The 22069-nt window shown below is 46.1% G+C and overlaps 1 protein-coding gene across 2 annotated transcripts in view; it reads left to right on the top strand.

Annotated features, from left to right (window-relative positions):
• CMTM7 (CKLF like MARVEL transmembrane domain containing 7) overlaps positions 1–7720 on the top strand; it is a 46739-nt gene extending 39019 nt beyond the window's left edge. The window contains exons 3-5 of one of the 2 annotated variants that reach the window (XM_043442726.1): positions 2079–2177; positions 5458–5539; positions 7119–7720. In XM_043442726.1, the coding sequence (XP_043298661.1) occupies positions 2079–2177; positions 5458–5539; positions 7119–7129 (192 nt within the window). In that variant the 3' untranslated portion in view covers positions 7130–7720. Of the gene's footprint in view, positions 1–2078; positions 2178–2657; positions 2778–5457; positions 5540–7118 lie in introns of those variants that run through there. The other variant, XM_043442727.1, reaches the window with a different exon arrangement.
• Positions 7721–22069: the final 14349 nt, after the last annotated feature.

The raw sequence follows: 22069 nt of genomic DNA, 5'->3' as shown, positions 1-22069 counted from the left end.
TTCCTTAGTGTTTTCTATCTATGGGAGCATACTGTCTGTAAATAGAGATAGTTTTACATTTGTTTGCAGTCTGGATGCTGTTTACTTCATTTTCTTGGCTTATTGCAAGAAGTTGAATGTTGAAGTGGCAAGAGTGGATATCATCTTGTTCCAAGTCTTAGGAGGAGACTATTAGTTTTTTATCATTCAATGTAACATTAGCTGGGGTTTTTGTAGATAACTGTTAGTCACTCAGTCATGTCCAACTCTTTGCAACCCCATGGACTGTAACCTGCCCTGCTCCTCTGTCCATGGAATTCTCCAGGCAAGAATACTGGCATGGGTAGCCATTCCCTTCTCCAGGGCATCTTCCTGATCTAGGGATCAAACCGAGGTCTCCTGCATTGCAGGCAGATTCTTTACTGTTTGAGCCACCAGAGATGGTATTTATCAAATAGAAGACATTATCTTTAATTCATTTGTCTATTAAGACAATCATACAGGATGATGAATCCCTCTAGGATTTTGTTATTGTACTGATTTTCATATGTGGAACTAACTTTGCATTCCTGGGGGAAATTCTGATTGGCTGTGATGTATAATTCAGTTTACATGTAGCTGGATTTGGTTTGCTAGTGTTTTGTTGACATTTTTGCATTGGTGTTCATAAGAGATATTATTGGTCTGTAGTTTTCTTGTGATTTCTTTGGTTTTGTTATCAGAAGTGTATTCTTCTCTTATGTTTTTAGAAAAGTTTTGGAAGAGTCGGTATTGATTCCTCTCTAAATGTTTGTAATTCTGCATGGAAGCCATCTGGTCTGGGCTTTTCCTGTGGGTAGTGTTTTTATTATTCATTCAGGTTCTACTATTATAGATCTTACTCAGATTATTTCTTCTTGAGTCATTTTCAGTAGCATGTTTTTCTAGGAATATCTCCATTTCATCTAACTTATATCACTTATTGGTGTACAACTGATCACAGTATTCTTTTAAAATCCTTTTTATTTCGTCAGTAGTTATGTCCCCTCTTTCATTTCTGATTCTTGCCATTTGAATGTTTTTCTTCTCTTTTTTTTTTCCCCTTGGTCAGTCTAGCTAAAGTTTTCTCTATGTTGTTGATCGTTTCAAGGAACCAGCTCTTGATTTCATGGACTTTCTCTGTTCTTTTCTCTGTAGCATTTGTTTCTGCAGTGATCCCTATTTCCTTCTTTCTTCTTGTTGTAGGTTTTAGCTTGCTTTTCTTTTCCCAGTGTCCTAAGGTGAAGGTTTAGGTTATTCATTTGAAACCTCTCTTCACTTTTAATATATGCCCTAACAGCTACAAATTTCTCTTTAGAGCACAGTCCGCTCTCAGTGGCCCTAAGCCCCAGTTCGCCCTTCTGATCTGGTGTTGGTAGGGAAGGGGCAGCATGAGGCGAAGCATCCTCTTGTTTTCAAAAGACAGAGACCCCCACCTCCTCCAGGACCTGCAAAGGGCATAAAGAGATGGCCCTATGGACCCAAGGGAAGCAAAGATGGAGTCAGCCCTTCCTGCAGACCCTCGGCAGTCTGGCCTGAGGGCATGTTTTCAACAGTCAAGAAGAGGGAAGACAAAATGTGGATAGAACTGGGAGGACTTTTGTCCGCAGAATGGGGAGGCCCTCCAGGCAGCCACCAAAGCCAGCACGTTGCGAGCCCAGACCTTTCTTTGCAGCGGAAGCGAAGGCACACATCTCTTTAAGGGGCTTTTCTTCTCAGAGCCAGAACTGCACTGAAACGCTGCAGCCTGGAAATTGCAAGCAGCTCATTTGCTTGTTAGTAGCTTTAGCCTGAAGGTCAAGGTAACCATGGACAGCCTGACCTCAGGAGTGGAGCCATCCTTAGGGGACATCTCTGCTCACCTGGGAAGCATCTCTGTCTCTGCCGCCTCTCTTCCTGCCTGCCCAGTGTCTTTTCTCTCCTGCTTGGCCTCATCCTGGCCAGCCGTCCATCCTTGTTGCCTGTGAACTCCCCTGCCCCTGCTGGGGTGTTACCAGGAGAAGAGGAAGTGTCTGTCCTTCTCTCCTGAGAACCGGGAGCAGAGCTCCCTCCCCACTGACCTGCTCTGTTTCTGCCCGCAGGAACTCCTGCATTATTTAATCGGTACCCTGCTCCTCCTCGTCGCCTCCATCGTGGCAGCTTCCGAGAGTTACAGACAGAGCGGACTGGTGGCTGGAGCGGTGAGGACGCTTCCCAGGAGGCGGCAGGGAGGAATTCCTATTCTGAATGCCCACTTTCTTCCTCACAGGGCGGCAAAGGGATTGTTCTCTGGGGACTTTCTTTCTCAGGACTGGTCTCCACCTTGATCCATCGGCAGTAGTCCCCAGAGAGCCTGAAATGTGGGCCCATGGCAGAGGGCGTCAGGTGGTGATGGGCAGGGCTGTGCAAACTCAAATGGCCCCAGCGGCCCAGACCTCTTTCTCTTACGGCCACTCCTTAAATCAGGGGATAAGTAGGTTTTAATTCTCATGCTTGCCCTGGTCATTTGCTCGGGGCTGTCTCAGCCCTGTGCAGGGAAGGGTTCTGCACAGGGAAGTTCCCTTTGGGGCCCAGGGAACAGTCCTGCGATCAGCTAGTGATACCCACCATGAGTCTCAGCTTTGCCATTCCTGACTATTCACAGTATTCAGACCAGGAAATAACACTTCTGTACCTTTCAGAGGTGAACACTGACCCACTGGCTAACCTGAATGGAAGTAGCATGAAGTGGACAAAAATAGAGCATGGTGGGAGCTACATGTATTTATCACCCAGAGACACACAGATGTGTCTGTGTGAGTGTGACTCACTCAGTCGTGTTTGACTCTTGTGACCCCATGGACTGTAGCCGCCAGGCTCCTCTGTCCATGGAATGAATTCTCCAGGCAAGAATACTGGAGTGGGTAGCCATTCCCTTCTCCAGGGTATCCTCCCGATCCAAGGATTGAACCCAGGTCTCCAGCATTGCAGGCAGATTCTCTACTGTCTGTGCCACCAGGAAACCCACATGTGTCTTAGAAGTCACATATGGGAAGCCATATTCTTTAAAAGATCTATAGGTTCCTGTCATCTGATTTCTGATTTAGCTTATTGTTTATAGTTTGGAAGCCTGTGGGCTACAACCAATTTGCCTCACTTTTCAAATGAGTTTGAAGAGAAGCTGTCTGTGTGATATTCACTCACTTCCATATGGAACTCAAAATCTCTTGACTTTGGGCTGAGAGCCAGTGAGTGCCTGGGATTCCACCAACGGGTGGAGTCTGCAGGGGGCAGAAGGTCCCTGCAGAGGGGCAGCCGGACCTCTGAGCACTCATGCCCCTTGAGCTTAGTCATTCAGTCGTGTCTGACTCTTTGTGACCCCATGGACTGTAGCCTGCCAGGCTCCTCTGTCCATGGGATTCTCAAGGCAAGAATACTGGAGTGGGTTGCCATTTCCTGCTCCAGCGGATCTTCCTGACCCAGGGATTGAACACTTGTCCCCTAAATTTGTGCCCCTTAAGCCCCTCCCATACCCCTTCCCCACTGTGGAGGTTAGTTTCCAAGAAGAGGGATAGTTCCCACCTGCCCGCTGACAGAGGAGCTTTATGCTTACCGTGGTTCAGGACCACACGGGCAGAGTCCCACTGGGTTTTCTGATTCGGGTGGCGCGTGACAGTAGTAGCCCTGGACTCCCAGCAACCCCCACTTGTCCTCCACCTGTCCTGTGGGAACCAGCCTGGACCCAGAGAAACCAGAAGAAATGAAAAGATACAGTCCCTGCTGATGAGAAAGTGATGCTCTTGCTTAGGAGGCCGGGGCCATGAGACAATTAGCACACAAGGCCCTGTCGTCCAGAAGCACATTATGTAGCCCTGTAATAAACTGTTCAATTATGCAGTGTGAACAGTTGGGGGGCAGGACAGTGTATAATGTGCTAATTGTGCAGAACAGACAATGAGAGGCCGGGACAGGCTGTAATAGGCTGATTATGTGGTGCAGACAATTGGTACAAAAGGAACCAGGGAGATGGATAAGGGGGAAGAGGAGGCTGGGGGGGTGCTGGGCAGGGCAGCCACTTGGGAACCAGCAGGCAGGCAGGATAGTCCTGCGCTTTGGCTGGCTGCTCTGGGCCATTCCTGCTGGACCTTCAGGGGCCCCGGCCATGCACTTGGGGGGCCTGTGGACACCTGGCAAGGTGAGCAGAGAGGAACCCTGGGCTCAGACCTCTGGTCTCATCTGGCAGAGCTATGAGGGTTGAAGGAAGTCATGCATCTGAACGGCTTAGAACACTGCCTGGGATGAAGTAAATGCTCCATCAGTGTTAGTACCTGCCACTGCAGTTGTTGTTGACCAGAGGTCCCCAACCTCTGGGATCTAGTGGCTGATGATCTCAGGTGGAGCTGATGTAATAATAATAGAAATAAAGTGCACAATAAATGTAACGTACTCGAATATCCTGAAACCATCCCTCCTCCCTGGTTCATGGAAAAATTGTCTTCTCTGAAGCCCAGCCCTGGTGCCAAAAAGGTTGGGGACCTCTGTGACAAGTCGGGAAAGGCTACAGGCTTCCAAGTCCCAGGCAGAGACACCTGAGTCTGTGTCTGCTTCTCACTCCATCATTTAATAATCCTCCGTGAGGTCCTTTAAAGTGTTAGTGAAATTGTTAGTCACTCAGTCATGTCCGATTCTTTGTGATCCCATGAAATGTAGCCCTCCAGGCTTCTCTGTCTGTGAAATTCTCCAAGCAGGAATACGGGAGTGGGTAGCCATTTCCTTCTCCCGGGGATCTTCTGACCCAGTGATCGAACCTGGGTCTCCTGCATCGCAGGCAGATTCTTTACCATTTGGGAAAGTAAAGAAGGTAAAGAACTTCCCCACCAGGGAAGCCCGGGAGGCCCTTTGCCTACAAACGAGAAGTCTGCGCAGGGCTGGGTGCTCACAACGGAACGCAGGAAGGACAGGCATGCCGCTTGAACTTATTTTAGCCCAATGTTACTTAAATACATGTCAACCTGGCGCCAGGTGTGGGGGCCTCAATTTCTGGCTCCAGCACAGCTGGGAAGCCAGACAGAACAGAAAGCCTTTATGGGTGAAATGCATATGATGCCACCATACCAAGATCCATTTGAACATTAAATGTTAAGAACCCCAAATAAAATGTACTGTTCCTCCTTTTTCTGTCTTCTTAGTCCAGGATAAAGACTGGTGGCTTGGCCCCAGCTGGGTTGTAAACATAAACCTGAGCGGGGGCACGTAGTTGTCTGGAGAAGAGGTGAGAGGTGGTGCCCAGAGGCCTGGCTGCGACCCAGTTGCAGGCCTGACCAGGGCCAGGGCATCACCCCCGTGCCTGCGTGAGGACAGGTGGCCAGGTCAGATGAGTCCCCGGGCTCCCTCACGGCCACAGCCAGTACAGGAAACAGGCACAGGGATGAGCCGCTGAAAGGGCTGCCTGCGTGACTGGCCCTTGCCCTGGGCACCTCCTGGCCCCTCTCTCTTGCGCAGATCTTCGGTTTCCTGGCCACCTTCCTCTGCCTGGCGAGCGTGTGGCTGTCCTACAAGATCTCGTGCGTGACCCAGTCCACAGGTGAGTTCTGGTCTGAATACAGATGACCAAGAAGGTTCCCTGTGCTCAGGAATGGGAGGATATGGGCTCTGGAGCTAGGCAGTAGGGGACCATTGACAGAGCACCATCTTGTCTCCATGGTGCCCAGGGTCACCCCAACATTCTCATTCTCTTGATGGCAAAGCGTTTTCTTTAAATGAGTTTCCTAATGACAAAAATAAAAGGTAGTATATTTAGAAAATAGAAATTAAAAAAATTTTTTTAAAATAAAAACCATTATCACACTACCAAGAAATGGCACCTGCTGGGTATCTGTCCCTTCAGCATTTCCTTGCTCTGAATATACAAAGAGAGAGATGTGCCATTGTTTTTGGGGCCGTGCCATGCAGCTTACGGGAGCTTAGTTCCCTGACCTGGGATCAAAGCTCCTTTCAGTGGAGGTACAGAGTCCTAACCTCTGGACCGCCCGGGAAGTCCCAAGAGATGTACATTTATTAAAGGATCAGACTTCGTGTATGATTTTGCAAACTGCTCCTCTGTTCCTGCCCAGCCCCTTATCGGTCACTTTCTCCACATAATTAAGGGTCCTGCTCGTGGTGTAGCACTGGCTCCTTTGCATGTCAGCATCGTAGTTCACTGAAATTGTCTCCTATTTGGGCACATTATATATATATATATATTTTTTTTTTAATTAAAAATTCTTTCCTACTCAACAGTGCTGTAATGAACATCCTTGTAAATATATCCCCACACACATAACCTAATGTTTTTTCACCTTTAGAATAAATTCCTAGAAATAGGATTGCTGAAAGTTGAACCAGCTATACTTTACTTCTTTCTTTGAATAGCACTCTTGCTCATTCTTTTCTTTGTTTTTAAAACATACATTAAAAATATCAAAGCGTCTTACGGAGTGCTTGCCACAGTAGAGCTTCATTATCCTCCTAATACTGTCACTGGCAAAAAGCTAACAGAAGGCTGGGTGAAGAGTCAGTCACCAAGGACCACGGTGGTAGGATTCCCTTTAGGAAAAATGTCCAAAATAGACAAATCCACAGAGGCAGAGAGTGGAGTACCGGTTGCTTAGGGCTGGGGGCAGGGGATACAGGAATGACTGCGTGTGCGTTTGGGGCTTCTTTTGGGATACGATGAGACTGTTCTAAGATTGTGTGGATGGTTGTACAATTCTGTGAATACAGTGAAAACCACGGAATTGCACACTTTAAATGAGTGAACTGTGTGGTAGAATAATTATATCCCTGTGAGGCTGTTTAAGAAAGAATGAATGACGAAAAAAGAATGTGAAAAAGTTAATAGGTAATGTCTAAAAGTGATACATCAATCAACGTTGATATAAATATGTTAAAATTACGGAGGAAGACCCGAAAGAAATAGCTAAAGGAGTTCACGTACCTCTGAGAAAGAAGCCTGGGGTGGGGAGGAGCGGGGAGGGGACTCTTTTATTTAGTTTTTACAACCGGACTGAAAAAGCCAAAGTAATTCCCCAGCCTTGGTGTGGGCGGGGGAACGCAGCGCATGCGCAGCCCCGGGGCAGCCCTGCGGGCCCGGCCCCCTCAACCCTGCCCTTCCCTTCCCCCAGACGCCGCCTGACGCCCCCAGGGCCCCCCAGCCCTGTAGGAGGCCCTGCAGGACGTGTGACCCCGCGGATGGAGGGTCATGAGCTGGCGACCCCAGAAGAAACCGGGGTCTCGGGCCTCGCACCGGATCCCTCGGGTGGGAGGCGCGGGAAGGGCTCTTCTTCCGGCTTCCAAGCGGGTCCAGCCCCTCTCTCCAGCCTTCCACACTTCATCAGAGAATATGCCTCCCTGTCTGGGAAAGAAAAGCAGCCGCCAGGAAAATCTGATCTCTTCCTCCAGCTTTAGAACTGCCTCAGGGACTGATGCCCCCCACACCCCTCCGCTTATGGTGATGGGGGGAGGGGGTTCTGAATACTCCTGTGAAGCCTGTTCCTCTCCCCAGCCCTCAGGAGGGGCGCTGCCTTAAACTCTCTTATGAAAACACAGCCATCATCTAATTTATCTCGCTTGGAAATTCGGTCTTGAAAGTGCACTCTTCCTTAAAAGCGAGGCCTCATGGTAGCACCATGCGGTCAGCCGGTCCCCAACTAGGAGGTGTCACGGCCCCTTTCCTCTTCTTCCCATTGTGTATGTATGTTTTTAAATAAAATGTCAACTTGGCCAATTGCAGGAGTTCTTATTAAATTAGAAGAAGGCTGTACAACCAGAGTGAGGCACGTGCTACCTGGGGACCCACGACGTTCATGTGCCCTCTGGAGGGGAGAAGAGGAAAGAATGCATATCATCCTGGCCTCAGAAGACTTGTGTATTTTCAAAGTACATTGATATTAAGGGTGGAAGCCAGCATAATTCACATAAGACTCAAAAGTAACTTGAGCAGCCTTAAAAAGTAAATTTTGACACATGGTACACCATGGATGAACCTTGAAGACATTCTGTTAAGTAAAACGAGCCAGACATTAAAGGACAAATACTATATGATTTTAGTTACATGAGGTGCCTAGAGTAGGCAAAATTCACAGAGACAAAGTAAAATGGTGATTGGTTGCCAGAGTCTGGAGGGCGGAATTGGGAGTATTTAAGAGGTTGAAGAGTCTGCCTGCAATGCGGGAGATCCAGGTTCGATCCCTGGGTCAGGAAGATCCCCTGGAGAAGGCAAGGGCAACCCACTCCAGTATTCTCGCCTGGAGAATCCCATGGAAGGAGGAGCCTGGTAGGCTACAGTCCACAGGGTCAAAGAGTCCGACACAACTGAGCGACTTCACTTTCACTTTCAATGGGTAGGTACAGTTTCCCTTTGGGAAGGTGAAAATATTATGTTCTGGTTGGGTCTTCCTTGGCAGTCCAATGGGTAGGCTCTTCACTTCCACTGCAGGGGCTGTGAGTTTGACTCCTGGTTGGGGAACTAAGAACTCACATGCCACCAAAAGAAAAAAGAAGACATTCTGGAGATGGTGGTGATGGCTGCACATTAATCTGAATGTAATTAGCACCTGAAAATTGTTTAAATGGTTAACATTTATGTTATATATATTTCACCAAGAGTTTTTCTTCTTTTAAAGCAACGCAGGACCTTCTGTCTAAGGCTCCTAAGTAACTGATAAGCTTCTTGGGAAATGGAGAAAGACAGAGACACAGTTCTGCCCACCCACAGCAGGCATCCCAGTCCAGCAGAGGCCAGCACCATGTTCTAACAGCTAAGACTTGCGGGTCTAGAGAAAACAGGTCTGTCATCTCAGGGGCAGTGCCCACAAGCAAGCCAAACTCTGTCCCCACCACCCCAGCTCCCAGCACGGGGAGGTGACCCACCAAGCAGTCCCAGCCAGGCTGGACCAAGCGGAGATATGAGAGGAGGGATGTTTGGACCCATAGTGGGAGGATGGTTCCACTTCAGGGGGCATGAGACCTGCCCCAAGGACCAAGAGCCAGTCTTAGCTCACCATGACCACTGCAGACCCAGGAAAGGGTGTTGACATCTGTGGCATCAGGGACCCTGGGAGGTGAGACCAAAGTGGGTCAGCCCACATGGTCTCCCATGAACAGGCAGCAGAGCCCTGGGGAGGGACCTGGAAGGTGAGGTGATGCCCTCCATCGGGCAGGCCTCTGCACAGACGTTTCCTCACCATCCACAAGAAAAGACTTCTGCTCACTGAGGCTCCCAAGTGTGGCCACAGAACTGCCCCTTCCTCCAGGGGCCCCATGAGGAAGCCCATCTGTCCTGAAGGCCAGGCGGAGGAGTGGGGAGACCCCAGGAGAAAGCCGAGGGCACATGAGGTCAGGGCTGGAGATGGGGTTTGAGTCCAGGTCCTCACCCTGGACCGGGAGGCTCGGCCTGGACTTGAAGGCTCCATTCTCAGCCTGGGCTGAAGCATCAGGATGCTCAGGTGACCTGAAGCTAGCCCACTCCCTGTGCCACCACCTCCCAGGCCTCTTCTCTAGCCTGGGTTGCTACCTTCTGTTGCCATGGAAATACCGCAGGCCTTTGGGTACCACTTCCTCCCCACTGTAGGGCGGTTTCTGAACTGTAGCAGTGAACAGGGGTTCACAGAGGTCAATCTTTATTTTAAATATTTTAAAGAAAGTTATCCTATTTTTAAAATTAACTCATTAATCTGGCAGTGTTAGGTCTCAGTTGAGGCACTTGGATCTTTTCCTTGCCCACTCAAACTCTCTAGTTGTGGCATCAAGCCTCAGTAGTTGCAGAACACTGGCTGAGTTGCCCAAGGCATGTGGGATCTTAGTTCCCCAACCAGGGATTGAACCCTGGTCCCCTACATTGCAAGGCAGAATTTTTACCACTAGACCATCAACGAAGTCCCTGGATATCAATGTTATGTGCAAAATATATATTAACATCTTAAGATGCACACTCCTCTGTTGATGGCAAACGCTGATAGTGGGAACCCCGCCTCACACAGCCCTAGAAGGCTGGCCTTGCACCTTGGCTGGTCCAGGGAGACACCAGGAATGGGAGGTGAACTTCTGAGAACCTTCCAGGATATCCTGGGCAAGCCAGGCTTCCTCCAGCGCCAGCCACTAAAACAGATAGGTGAATGAACAGAAGAGGCTACAGCCCCATTTAGCGCCTTCCTCCAAATGGCATGTTGTTCCAATTAACCTCATTACTCTCATAGACTGACTTCATTAGAAGTCAGTGTTATAAAGGTAAATGAGCAATTTATATGAATGCCATATTTCCAGTTTTATATAATGGAATTTGATGTGTGATTTAGATTGACATGGGGGACTTATCTGCTTTAAAAAAAAAAAAAAAGAGGCACCCCTTGAGCTGAAAGGAGCTGCCTGGCTGCCCACTAGACACCAGACAAATGGACAGGGTGACCAGTTCAGGTTGTAGAAGGCAAAAACACCAGGAGAAACTTCCTCAGGAGGCCGCGGTGACAATACCTGGTGCCTCTGGACCTTGTAAGGAGACTGAGGCAACCGGTAGCTTGTTGGGGATTCACTGTCAAGAAAAAGAGACCATGATTAACTCTGTATAGAGTTGTGCAAAGAAGGAAACGCTATGGTATGAAGTCTTGCACCGGATTCAGTTCTGAAGAGGGATTAAATAGTCAATAGCCAGAAAGCTATTGATTTGGTCGAAACTATCAAAAAAGGAAAAAGAAACGCCGGGCCGGGGATGCACGTGGAGGGGCGGCCGCAAGCGCCGCCGGGGTCGCCAGAAGCCCCACGTGACTGAGAGAAGTAGAAATCTGGATTTTTAGGCCAAATAAAACTTGCGTGGGCTGGCTGCAGCTAGTTTGCAGAGCACCCCCGACTCCTAGTAGGGGTCCTCGGGCAGGCAGGGGAGGCGCGGGGGCGCAGGAAGTCAGCTGCTTCCTGCGCCCGCTCGGGCGGGGCCCTCCCCGGGGAGCCGGGTCCCCCGCCCGAGCCGCGCCTCTGCTCCCCGCGGGCTCGGCTTCCTTCTGCGGAAAAGCACCCGGCCCCGCAGGTGGCTGCTCAGCTCCCCGCGGCCGCAGCGCCGCCTTCTGGTGGCCGTGGGGAGCGCCGCCGCCCGGCCCGGAGAGCCGAGACATCCGAATCCAGGGTTCGGGATCAGAAGTGCAGCTTGCAGGTTTTATTGGAACTTCAGGCACTCAGACGCATCATAATCCCCTAGTTAGTGATGCTCACGCGCTGATCACTGGCTTCTGACCACACAGCTTCTGACCACATTTAACTGTAACTACACGCTTCCCACCCCATCCCCGCTCCTGGTTCTCCTTCCTTTCGAAATCTCCATTCACCCCACCTTTGCTTTTCTTACCGCATAATTCTAGTGTCGCTCGATGTATTGCCTAAAACGTGCAGATATAAGTGTGGCAATTCTTTATAATTAAACGAAAAGGACCCTATGCCGTAGGTCATCCTTTCATTGTGTTGCTGTAACAGACACCGCCCCCCCCTCGCGCCCCCACCTCCTTTCAGGCAACACTTGGCATCCTCTCGGCCCTTTTTCGCACCATCTCTTAATCCAGACAGGGACCACGTGTCTGCCCCGCAAAGGCTGTGACCAGTTCCACTCCAGCGCAAGCACAGAGCTGGGCCGCAGGCTTCACCGACAGCTTTTGACTGCCACACCAGAGCTTTCCCGTGGACCCCACTGTGGGTGTGCAGCCCGCAGCTACACGAGAGTTCCTGCCCGTAGGGGGATGCTGGCTAATTGGACCCAGCGGTCAGTGGATACATTTGTCCTCCTCACCCGGGACAGACTGGTCTGTGTTAGTCGCTCAGTCGCGTCCGACTCTTTGCGACCCCATGGACTGTAGCCCGCCAGGCTCCTCTATCCATGGGATTCTTAAGGCAAAAATACTGGAATCGGTTGCCACATCCTCCTCCAGGGGATCTTCCCAACCCAGGGATCAAACCCAAGTTTCCTGCATTGCAGGCGGATTCTTCACCGTCTGAGCCACCAGGAGAGCCCAGACTGTGCTGAGGCAGAGTTTATACAGTGTCTCCCATGGGACCCTGCAAACGCTCACACAGGGTGGTCCGTTCGGCAGCCTCCTACTGGCTGCGCTGCCCAGGTAGGGGTCCATCTGGGTCTGTGACTACAAGCCAAAAATAGGCCGCAGCTGCACCAACTAACTGCCTTACTGAGGGGTGACCTTGGAAGACAGTAGTGAAGGTTGCTGACCCCAGTGGTTGCAGCTCGGAGCATCTGACTCTCCCGAGGAAAGAAAGTACAGAGCCTGGAGGGAGCGGTGAACCGCCAGGGACAACCCCCCACGGCCCCCCGCAAGAAGTGGGTGGGCAGAAAGCCACCAAGATTCGCAAACAAGCCAGTCGTTTGGACAAGAAGTGAGTCACCTTCCCAATAAAAATCCTGGGTAAGGAGGCCACTGAATGCCAGGAAGAAGGCAACCCAGGAAAACCGCTGTGCAGATGAATCTATTTTACAACTAATGGCCAAGGCAGGTGATTGACAGCGATAAAAGGGGCGGGCAGAGCAGACCGAAGGAGCCGTGAGCCTGCGCATAGGAAACAACGCGAGAACCTGGAGTGAGCCCACGAGTCCTGCGCGCGAAGACCTGCTCGGTGCGAGCTGACCCCGCTGAGACCCGGTGAACCAAAGCCATGGGACGAGCGGGGACAAGACTCAGGTATGGGTCGGCTCTCCGGCTTCACCCCACGCAGGGGGAAGCCCTGCATATGCCTGAGCTTACGGAGTACTGGCTGTAGTTTTGTGGGGGGTGTTTGGTTGGCTTTGGCCTGGGCTGTGCTTGCCTCTCTTTCATAAGAACCTGCTCACGGGATCCACTCGTTGCGTCCACTGTTGGTGGCTCCTCTAAGAGTCAGATGCAGGTTCCAGGATGGGCTTTTCCCCGTAAAGTTCGCCAAGCGTAACAGTTGACACAGCGCCTTCTTCCTGGGAGAAGAAAGGGCCCACGGTCTTTTCACCCGAGGTTTCGGATGGCCAGGGGTGCAGCACGGAGTTTCCACGCTTCCTCAGGAGTTGCACCCCCACTGTCAGGCCGAGGGAAGCCGGGAGCTTTACCGTGGACTCTGGGTGCTTCGGTAAGAAGGTGGCCACGTTCATTTCCGCCACGCTCGACGCTCCCAACGTGGACGGAGCTGCCGCTTCCGTCATAACCTGGCTCTTAGTCCGCAGTCTGGGGTATGGCTGGTAGTTTATTCTTTTAATGGGGGTTGAGGGTGGCGGCGAGGGATGGATGAAACCTGTTTGCTTCCACCTGGCGTAGCACACAATACACTTATGGCCCTGAATTCTCCAGTGAGAGAGCATCAGTGGTTTGGACACAACTTGTTACCATGGGAACTGTTGGTGGGTATGCAGGCGTCTCTATAATGGCTTCACAGGCCAAACTGCTTTTGCTTAGTCACCCACGCTCCCCTCGGCTGCCTTCCAAGTAGCCCTCTTGGGAGCTGCATCACAGCTCAAAGAGACATTTCACAATCAATTAACAAGAAACTTGGTTGCAACCACAAATTGCGGCAAAAATCCCAGCTCCACTGGCCCCGTCGCATATTGTCTAATTAGAGACAGTACATCCCAAACCTGGGAATATTCCTGTAACCTCCACCCCCAGACGTCAGACCTGTGGCCGTATTTGAATGAGGGCCCCAATACCCAATAATCTTGGAAGCCCTTTAGGCACCCTGCCCTAGCACCTCCTTCAGACCAATGAGTAACAGGTGCTTGCTACTCATTGCACAGCTGATGGAGGCCTTTTACCATGACGGTTCCTCTGGTTCTCCTGGCCCTCTGAGCTGGAGGTGGTGTTTTAATAAAAAGTATAATAGACTAGCCAGAAGAATATAGAGGTTGAAGAAATTTTGGCCAAAAAAAAGTATAATAGACAAATAAAAAGTTACATATTTAAAGGAGACAACGTGGTGATTTGACATATGTCTACTTTCTGAAATGATTACCACAGTCAGGTTAACACATCCATCACCTCACAGATACCGTTTTTTTTTTTTTTACGTGTGTGGTTGAGTTTTTTTCTGTGTGTGTGTGTGTGTTAAGAAAACAAGACTTATCAAAACTTATCAAAAACAAGTCTTATGAACAGGCATTTAAAATGTTTAATATTGAACTAATACAATAATAAAACATCTGTGAAATTTTGAACGTTGTTGTTGTTCTGGATACAAAAGGTCTAATTTAGTTTAAGTAAGATCTGAAACACCTTTATGAAACTTATTTTGCTCAATGGGTATGATATTAAAGTTATGTATATATAGAGGTGAAGTGAAAGCTACTCAGCTGCTCTTTTTGACCCCATGAACTATAGCCCACCCGGCTCCTATATCCATGGGATTTCCCAAGCAAGAATAGAATACTGGAGTGGGTTGCTGTTTCCTTCTCCAGTGTGGTTGAACTTTAGAATTTGAGAACTTCCTCCTGCCATTGAGAAGCGACTGTGAACGTGACTAACCTCTGGTCAAAACAGCCTCCAACTTGACATCCTGCAAGTCTGAACTGAATTCCATAGGTGGGATGAGCTCTAGGAAGTTCTGTCGTGAAAACACTATGGATCTTGCAATTAAGCCCAGTCCCTAAGCCTTTAACTTCACCAACAGGTGTCTTCCTTCATCGAGTGCTAGTCTCATGAAAGTCAGTTCACAAGAGTCAGTGAAGAAGCCCATCCAGCTCCAAGGTGAGCAGGTCCTCTATAATGCTAGAGCCTTTCAGTGAAGGCAAACAGCTGATGGCCTGCAGCAGTGGGTGTCCCCTGTGATAAGCTGAGCTTCACGTGGGACTTTCTAGTCAGAGTACATTGCCCACCCCTGCTTTCCAAGGAATTAATGAACAATATCTGTATATCAGCTCATGAATAGTCACTTATGTCCCAGCTTTAATGGTCAGGTCTTTGGGCCCCCAGGACTGGATTTGTAAAGAGATCTCATATATTAGATGACCTCCCCTTGGAAACATAACAGTTTTCAAATTCAGTATTTACATTAAATGTATAGTTATATGAAATAACCACACCTAGAGAACAGTGTTGAGACAAACATACGTGGAAAAAACCAACATGTGTGGCCACTACCTCTTGTTGTTTAGTTGCTAAGTCGCAGATGACCCCATGGACTGTAGCCTGCCAGGCTCCTCTGTCCATGGGATTTCCCAGGCAAGAATACTGGAGTGGGTTGCCATTTCCTTCTCCAGGGTATCTTCCTGACCCAGGGATCAAACCCGGGTCTCCTGCATTGCAGGTGGAGCCATTACCCTTACTGCAGACCAATGGACTATGCTCAAGTCCACCATGGTTGTAACGGAACAACCATAAAGCTTGAGATGTCCAATGAGGAATCATGGAAGTAACTCTTCACTGTAAAGACTTGTATCGTTGGTCCACTATCCTAGAGTCCTCAGTGAGGTCTTTCACAAGGCCACCTGGTCTGTCTTCACCTACTGGCTGCTTGTACAAGAGTGATTAGCCCCTCTGTCTACCTGAGCTCCTATGCATTCAAGGGCTTTTGCACCTGCTTTGGTCTCAGCAGGTGAATGGGTGGATGTTTCATTTTGTTCAAATCTATGTAGATAAACTTGACCACTTTGTCCCAGATGTTTTATGGTCACCCTCCCCTGCCCACTGTCTACATCATTGGAAAGTAGCAACTCCTGGGCCAGAAAGGAAGATGATCTGGATCATCCCTGAGGTGGGGGTGACACATCTCAGCTGATCAGGTGTGAACATGGCTGACCCCAGAAGTGCACTGAGGTCAAGGGGAAATGGGTAACTTTTTTTCTCTTTTTACAAACATGGACCAGCAGTTTCAAATGTCCTTACCCCAGTATTCTAGTTCTCATGATGTCGAAAATCTCACCTTCACCTAAGCTGCTGCAAGGTCCCAAGGGCCAGTGGCCAATCAAGACAAGCGTGGAAGGTCCTGGAGGTTCATTTCCTCTCATTTTGGGAGCTTATTGGAGAAATGGCTCAAAAAGACTGAGTTAGCACAATAGAAAAATATACTGATTCCAGCTCCTGGGCTTTAAAAATAAAAAATTTTATTGGAGTTTAGTTGCTTTACAATGTTGTATTGGTTTCTGCTATACAGCAAAGTGAATCAGCTATGTATATACACATATGTTTTCTCTCTTTTTTGGATTCCTTCCTATTTTAGGTCACCACATAGCATGAGTAGAGTTCCGTGAGCTATAGAGTTCGTTCTCACTAGTTATATATTTTATACATAGTAGTATGTATATGTCGACCCCAATCTCCCAATTCATCCCACATCTCCCCCCCCTTGGTAACGATAAGTTTGTATTTTTACATCTGTGACTTTATTTCTGCTTTGCAAATAAGTTCATTTGTACCATTTTTTTCTAGATTCCACATATAAACAATATTATACATTTGTCTTTTTTGGACTTCACATTGTATGACAGTCTTTTTTTTAATGTGTTTTAATTGGAGGCTAATTACTTTAAAATATTGTAGTGTTTTTTGTCATACATTGACATGAATCAGTCTTGGGTGTACATGTGTCCCCCATCCTGAACCTACCTCCTACCTGCCTCCCCATCCCATCCCTCAGGGTCATCCCAGGGCACCAGCCCTGAGTGCCCTGTCTCATGCATCGAACCTGGACTGGCGATCAGTTTCACATATGGTAATATACATGTTTCAATGCGATTCTCTCAAATCATCCCACCCTCGCCTTCTCCCACAGAGTCCAAAAGTCTGTTCTTTACATCTGTGTCTCTTTTGCTGTCTCACATATAGGGTCATTGTTACCATCTTTCTAAATTCCTTATATATGCGTTAATATACTGTGTTGGTGTTTTTCTTTCTGGCTTACTTCACTCTATATGATAGGCCCCAGTTTCATTCACCTCATTAGAACTGATTCAAATGCATTCTTTTTAATAGCTGAGTAATATTCCATTATGTATATGTACCACAGCTTTCTTATCCATTTGTCTGCTGATGGACATCTAGGTCGCTTCATGTCCTAGCTATTGTAAACAGTGCTGCGATGAACATTGGGGTACACATGTCTCTTTCAATTCTGGTTTCCTTGGTGTGTATGCCCAGCAGTGGGATTGCTGGGTCATAAGGCAGTTCTATTTCCAGTTTTTAAGAAATCTCCACACTGTTCTCCATAGTGGCTGTACTAGTTTACATTCCCACCAACAGTGTAAGAGGGTTCCTTCCCTTTTCTCTGCACCCTCTCCAGCATTCATTGTTTGTAGACTTTTGGATAGCAGCCATTCTGACCTGCGTGAGATGGTACCTCATTGTGGTTTTGATTTGCATTTCTCTGATAATGAGTGATGTTGAGCATCTTTTCATGTGTTTGTCAGCCATCTGTATGTCTTCTTAGGAGGAATGTCTGTTTAGTTCTTTGGTCCATTTTTTGTTTGGGTCGTTGATTTTTCTGGAATTGAGCTACATGAGCTGCTTGTATATTTTTGAGATTAATTCCCTGTCAGTTGCTTCATTTGCTATTATTTTCTCCCATTCTGAAGGCTGTCTTTTTACTTTGCTTATAGTTTCCTTCATTGTGCAAAAGCTTTTATGTTTGATTAGGTCCCATTTGTTTATTTTTACTTTTATTTCCATTACTCTGGGAGGTGGGTTGTAGAGGAGTCTGCTGTGATTTATGTCAGAGTGTTTTGCCTATGTTTTCTTCTTGGAGTTTTATAGTTTCTGGTCTTACATTTAAATCTTTAATCCATTTTGAGTTTATTTTTGTGTATGGTGTTAGAAAGTGTTCTAGTTTCATTCTTTTACAAGTGGTTGACCAGTTTTCCCAGCACCACTTGTTAAAGAGATTGTCTTTTTTCCATTGTATATCCTTGCCTCCTTTGTCGAAGATAAGGTGTCCATAGGTACGTGGATTTATCTCTGGGCTTTCTATTCTGTTCCATTGATCTATATTTCTGTCTTTGTGCCAGTACCATACTGTCTTAATGACTATAGTTTTGTATAGTATGAAGTCAGGCAAGTTGATTCCTCCAGTTCCACTCTTCTTTCTCAAGATTGCTTTGGCTATTCAAGGTTTTTTGTATTTCCATACAAATTGTGAAATTATTTGTTCTAGTTCTCTGAAAAACGCTGTTGGTAGCTTGATAGGGATTGCATTGAATCTATAAATTGCTTTGGATAGTATATTCATTTTCACTATATTGATTCTTCCAATCCATGAACATGGTATATTTCTCCATCTATTTGTGTCATCTTTGACTTCTTTCATCAGTGTTTTATAGTTTTCTATTTATAGGTCTTTTGTTTCTTTAGGTATATATATTCCTAAGTATTTTATTCTTTTCATTGCAGTGGTGAATGGAATTGTTTTCCTTAATTTCTCTTTCTGTTCTCTCATTGTTAGTGTGTAGGAATGCAAGGGATTTCTCTGTGTTAATTTTATATCCTGCAACTTTACTATGTTCATTGATTAGCTCTAGTAATTTTCTGCTGATGTCTTTAGGGTTTCCTATGTAGAGGATCATGTCATCTGCAAACAGTGAGAGTTTTACTTCTTTTTCCAGTCTGGATTCCTTTTATTTCTTTTTCTGCTCTGATTGCTGTGGCCAAAACTTCCAAAACTATATTGAATAGTAGTGGTGAGAGTGGGCACCCTTGTCTTGTTCCTGACTTTAGGGGAAATGCTTTCAATTTTTCACCATTGGGGATAATGTTTGCTGTGGGTTTATCATATGGCTTTTATTATGTTGAGGTATGTTCCTTCTATGCCTGCTTTCTGGAGGGTTTTTTTTATCATAAATGGATGCTGAATTTTGTCAAAGGCTTTCTCTGCATCTATTCAGATAATCATATGATTTTTATCTTTCAATTTGTCAATGTGGTGTATCACATTGATTGATTTGCAAATATTGAAGAATCCTTGCATCCCTGGGATAAAGCCCACTTGGTCATGATGTATGATCTTTTTAATATGTTGTTGGATTCTGTTTGCTAGAATTTTGTTAAGGATTTTTGCATCTATGTTCATCAGTGACACTGGTCTGCAGTTTTCTTTTTTGAGCATCTTTGTCTGGTTTTGGTATTAGGGTGATGGTGGCCTTATAGAATGAGTTTGGCAGTTTACCTTCCTCTGCAATTTTCTGGAAGAGTTTGAGTAGGATAGGTGTTAGTTCTTCTCTAAATTTTGGTAGAATTCACCTGTGAAGCCATCTGGTCCTGGGCTTTTGTTTGTTGGAAGATTTTTGATTACAGTTTCTATTTCCATGTTTGTGATGGGTCTGTTGAGATTTTCTATTTCTTTCTGGTTAGTTTTGAAAGATTATGCTTTTCTAAGAATTGGTCCATTTCTTCCATGTTGTCCATTTTATTGGCATAGAGCTGCTGATAGTAGTCTCCTATGATCCTTTGTATTTCTGTGTTATCTGTTGTGATTTTTCCATTTTCTTTCTAATTTTGTTGATTTGATTCTTCTCCCTTTATTCATGATAAGTCTGGCTAATGGTTTGTCTTTTTTATTTATCTTCTCAAAGATCCAGCTTTTAGTTTTGTTGATTTTTGCTATAGTCTCCTTTGTTTCTTTTGCATTTATTTCTGCCCTAATTTTTAAGATTTCCTTCCTTCTACTAACCCTGGGGTTCTTCATTTCTTCTTTTTCTAGTTGCTTTAGGTGTGAAGTTAGGTTATTTATTTGATTTTTCTCTTGTTTCTTGAGGTAAGCTTGTATTGCTATGAACCTTCCCCTATGAATCCCATAGGTTTTGGGTTGTCATGTTTTCATTGTCATTTGGTTCTATGTGTATTTTGATTTCTTTTTTTATTTCTTCTGTAATATGTTGGTTATTCAGAAGCATGTTGTTTAGCCTCCATATGTTTGTATTCTTAATAGTTTTTTTCCTGTAGTTGACCTCTAATCTTACTGCATTGTGATCAGAAAAGATGCTTGAAATGATTTCAACTTTTTAAAATTTACCAAGGCTGGATTTATGGCCCAGGCTGTGATCTGTCCTGAAGAATGTTCCATGTGCACTTAAGAAAAAGGTGAAATTCATTGTTTTGGGGTGAAATGTCCTATAGATATCAATTAGGTCTAAGTGGTCCATTATATCATTTAAAGTTTGTGTTTCCTTGCTAATTTTCTGTTTAGTTGATCTATCCATAGGTGTGAGTGGGGTATTAAAGTCTCCCACTATTATTGTGTTACTGTTAGTTGTTAGTATTTGCCTTGCATATTGTGGTGCTCCTATGTTGGGGGCATATATATTTATAATTGTTATATCTTCTTCTTGGATTGATCCTTTGATCATTATGTAGTGTCCTTCTTTGTCTCTTTTCACGACCTTTATTTCAAAGTCTATTTTATCTGACATGAGTATTGCTACTCCTGCTTGCTTTTGGTCTCCATTTGCATGAAATATCTTTTTCCAGCCCTTCACTTTCAGGTTGCATGTGTCCCTTGTTTTGAGGTGGGTCTCTTGTAGACAGCATATATAGGGGTCTTGTTTTTTTATCCATTCAGCCAGTCTTTGTCTTTTGGTTGGGGCATTCAACCCATTTACATTTAAGGTAATTATTGATAAGTATGATCCCATTTCCATTTACTTTGTTGTCTTGGGTTTGAGTTTATAAACCTTTTCTGTGTTTCCTCTCTAGAGAAGATCCTTTAGCATTTGTTGAAGAGCTGGTTTGGTGGTGCTGAATTCTCTCAGCTTTTGCTTGTCTGTAAAGCTTTTGATTTCTCCTTCATATTTGAATGAGATCCTTGCTGGATATAGCAATGAGGGTTGTAGGTTTTTCTCTCTCATCACTTTTAAGTATGTCCTGCCATTCCCTTTTGACCTGAAGAGTTTCTATGGAAAGACCATCTGTTACTTTATGGGAATCCCCTTGTGTGTTATTTGTTGCTTTTCCTTTGCTGCTTTTAATATTTGCTTTTTGTGTTTGATCTTCATTAATTTGATTAATATGTGTCTTGGGATGTTTCACCTGGGGTTTATCCTGTTTGGGACTCTCTGGGTTTCTTGGACTTGGGTGGCTATTTCCTTCCCCATTTTAGGAAAGTTTTCAACTATTATCTCCTCAAGTATTTTTTCATGGCCTTTCTTTTTACCTTCTTCTTCTGGGACTCCTATGATTCGAATGTTGGGGCATTTAACATTGCCCAGAGGTCTCTGAGGTTGTCCTCATTTCTTTTCATTCTTTTTTCTTTTTACCTCTCTGCTTCATTTATTTCCACCATTCTGTCTTCCACCTCACTTATCCTATATTCTGCCTCAGTTATTCTACTCTTGGTTCCCTCCAGAGTGCTTTTGATCTCATTTATTGTGTTATTCATTATTGACTCTTTTTTATATCTTGTAGGTCCTTGTTAAACATTTCTTGCATCTTCTCAATCCTTGTCTCTAATCTATTTATCTGTAACTCCATTTTGTTTTCAAGATTTTGGATCATCTTTACTATGATTATTCTGAATTCTTTTTCAGGTAGACTCCCTATCTCCTCCTCTTTTGTTTGGTTTGGCAGGCATTTATCATGTTGCTTTACATGCTGAATGTTTCTCTGCCTTTTCATTTTGTTTAGATTGCTGTGTTTGAGGTGGCCTTTCTGCAGGCTAGAAGTTTGCAGTTCCTCTTTATTGTGGAGCTTGCTCCCTGTGGGTGGGGTTGGATGAGTGGCTTGTCAAGGTTTCCTGGTTAGGGGAGCTGGCATCTGTGTTCTGGTGGGTGGAGTTGGGTCTCTTCTCTCTGGAGTGCAGTGAAGTGTCCAGTAGTGAGTTTTGGGGTGTCTGTGGATTTGGCATGGCTTTGGGCAGCCTGTATTTTAATGCTCAGGGCTGTGTTCCTGTGTTCCTGGAGAATTAGCATGGTATGTCTTGCTCTGGAACTTGTTGGCTCTTGGGTGGAGCTTGTTTCAGTGTAGGTATGGAGGCTTTTGGATGAGCTCTTGTCAGTTAATGTTCCCTGGAGTCGGGAGTTTTCTGGTGTTCTCAAGTTTTAGATTTAAGCCTCCTGCCTCTGACTTTCAGTCTTATTCTTACAGCAGCCTTAAGACTTCTCCATCCATACAGCACAGATGGTAAAACATCTAGGTTAATGGTGAAAAGATTC

The sequence above is a fragment of the Cervus canadensis genome, chromosome 22, assembly GCF_019320065.1.
Source record: "Cervus canadensis isolate Bull #8, Minnesota chromosome 22, ASM1932006v1, whole genome shotgun sequence".
In the NCBI taxonomy this organism is placed as follows: domain Eukaryota; kingdom Metazoa; phylum Chordata; class Mammalia; order Artiodactyla; family Cervidae; genus Cervus; species Cervus canadensis.
This window is presented reverse-complemented; position numbering and strand designations above follow the sequence as displayed.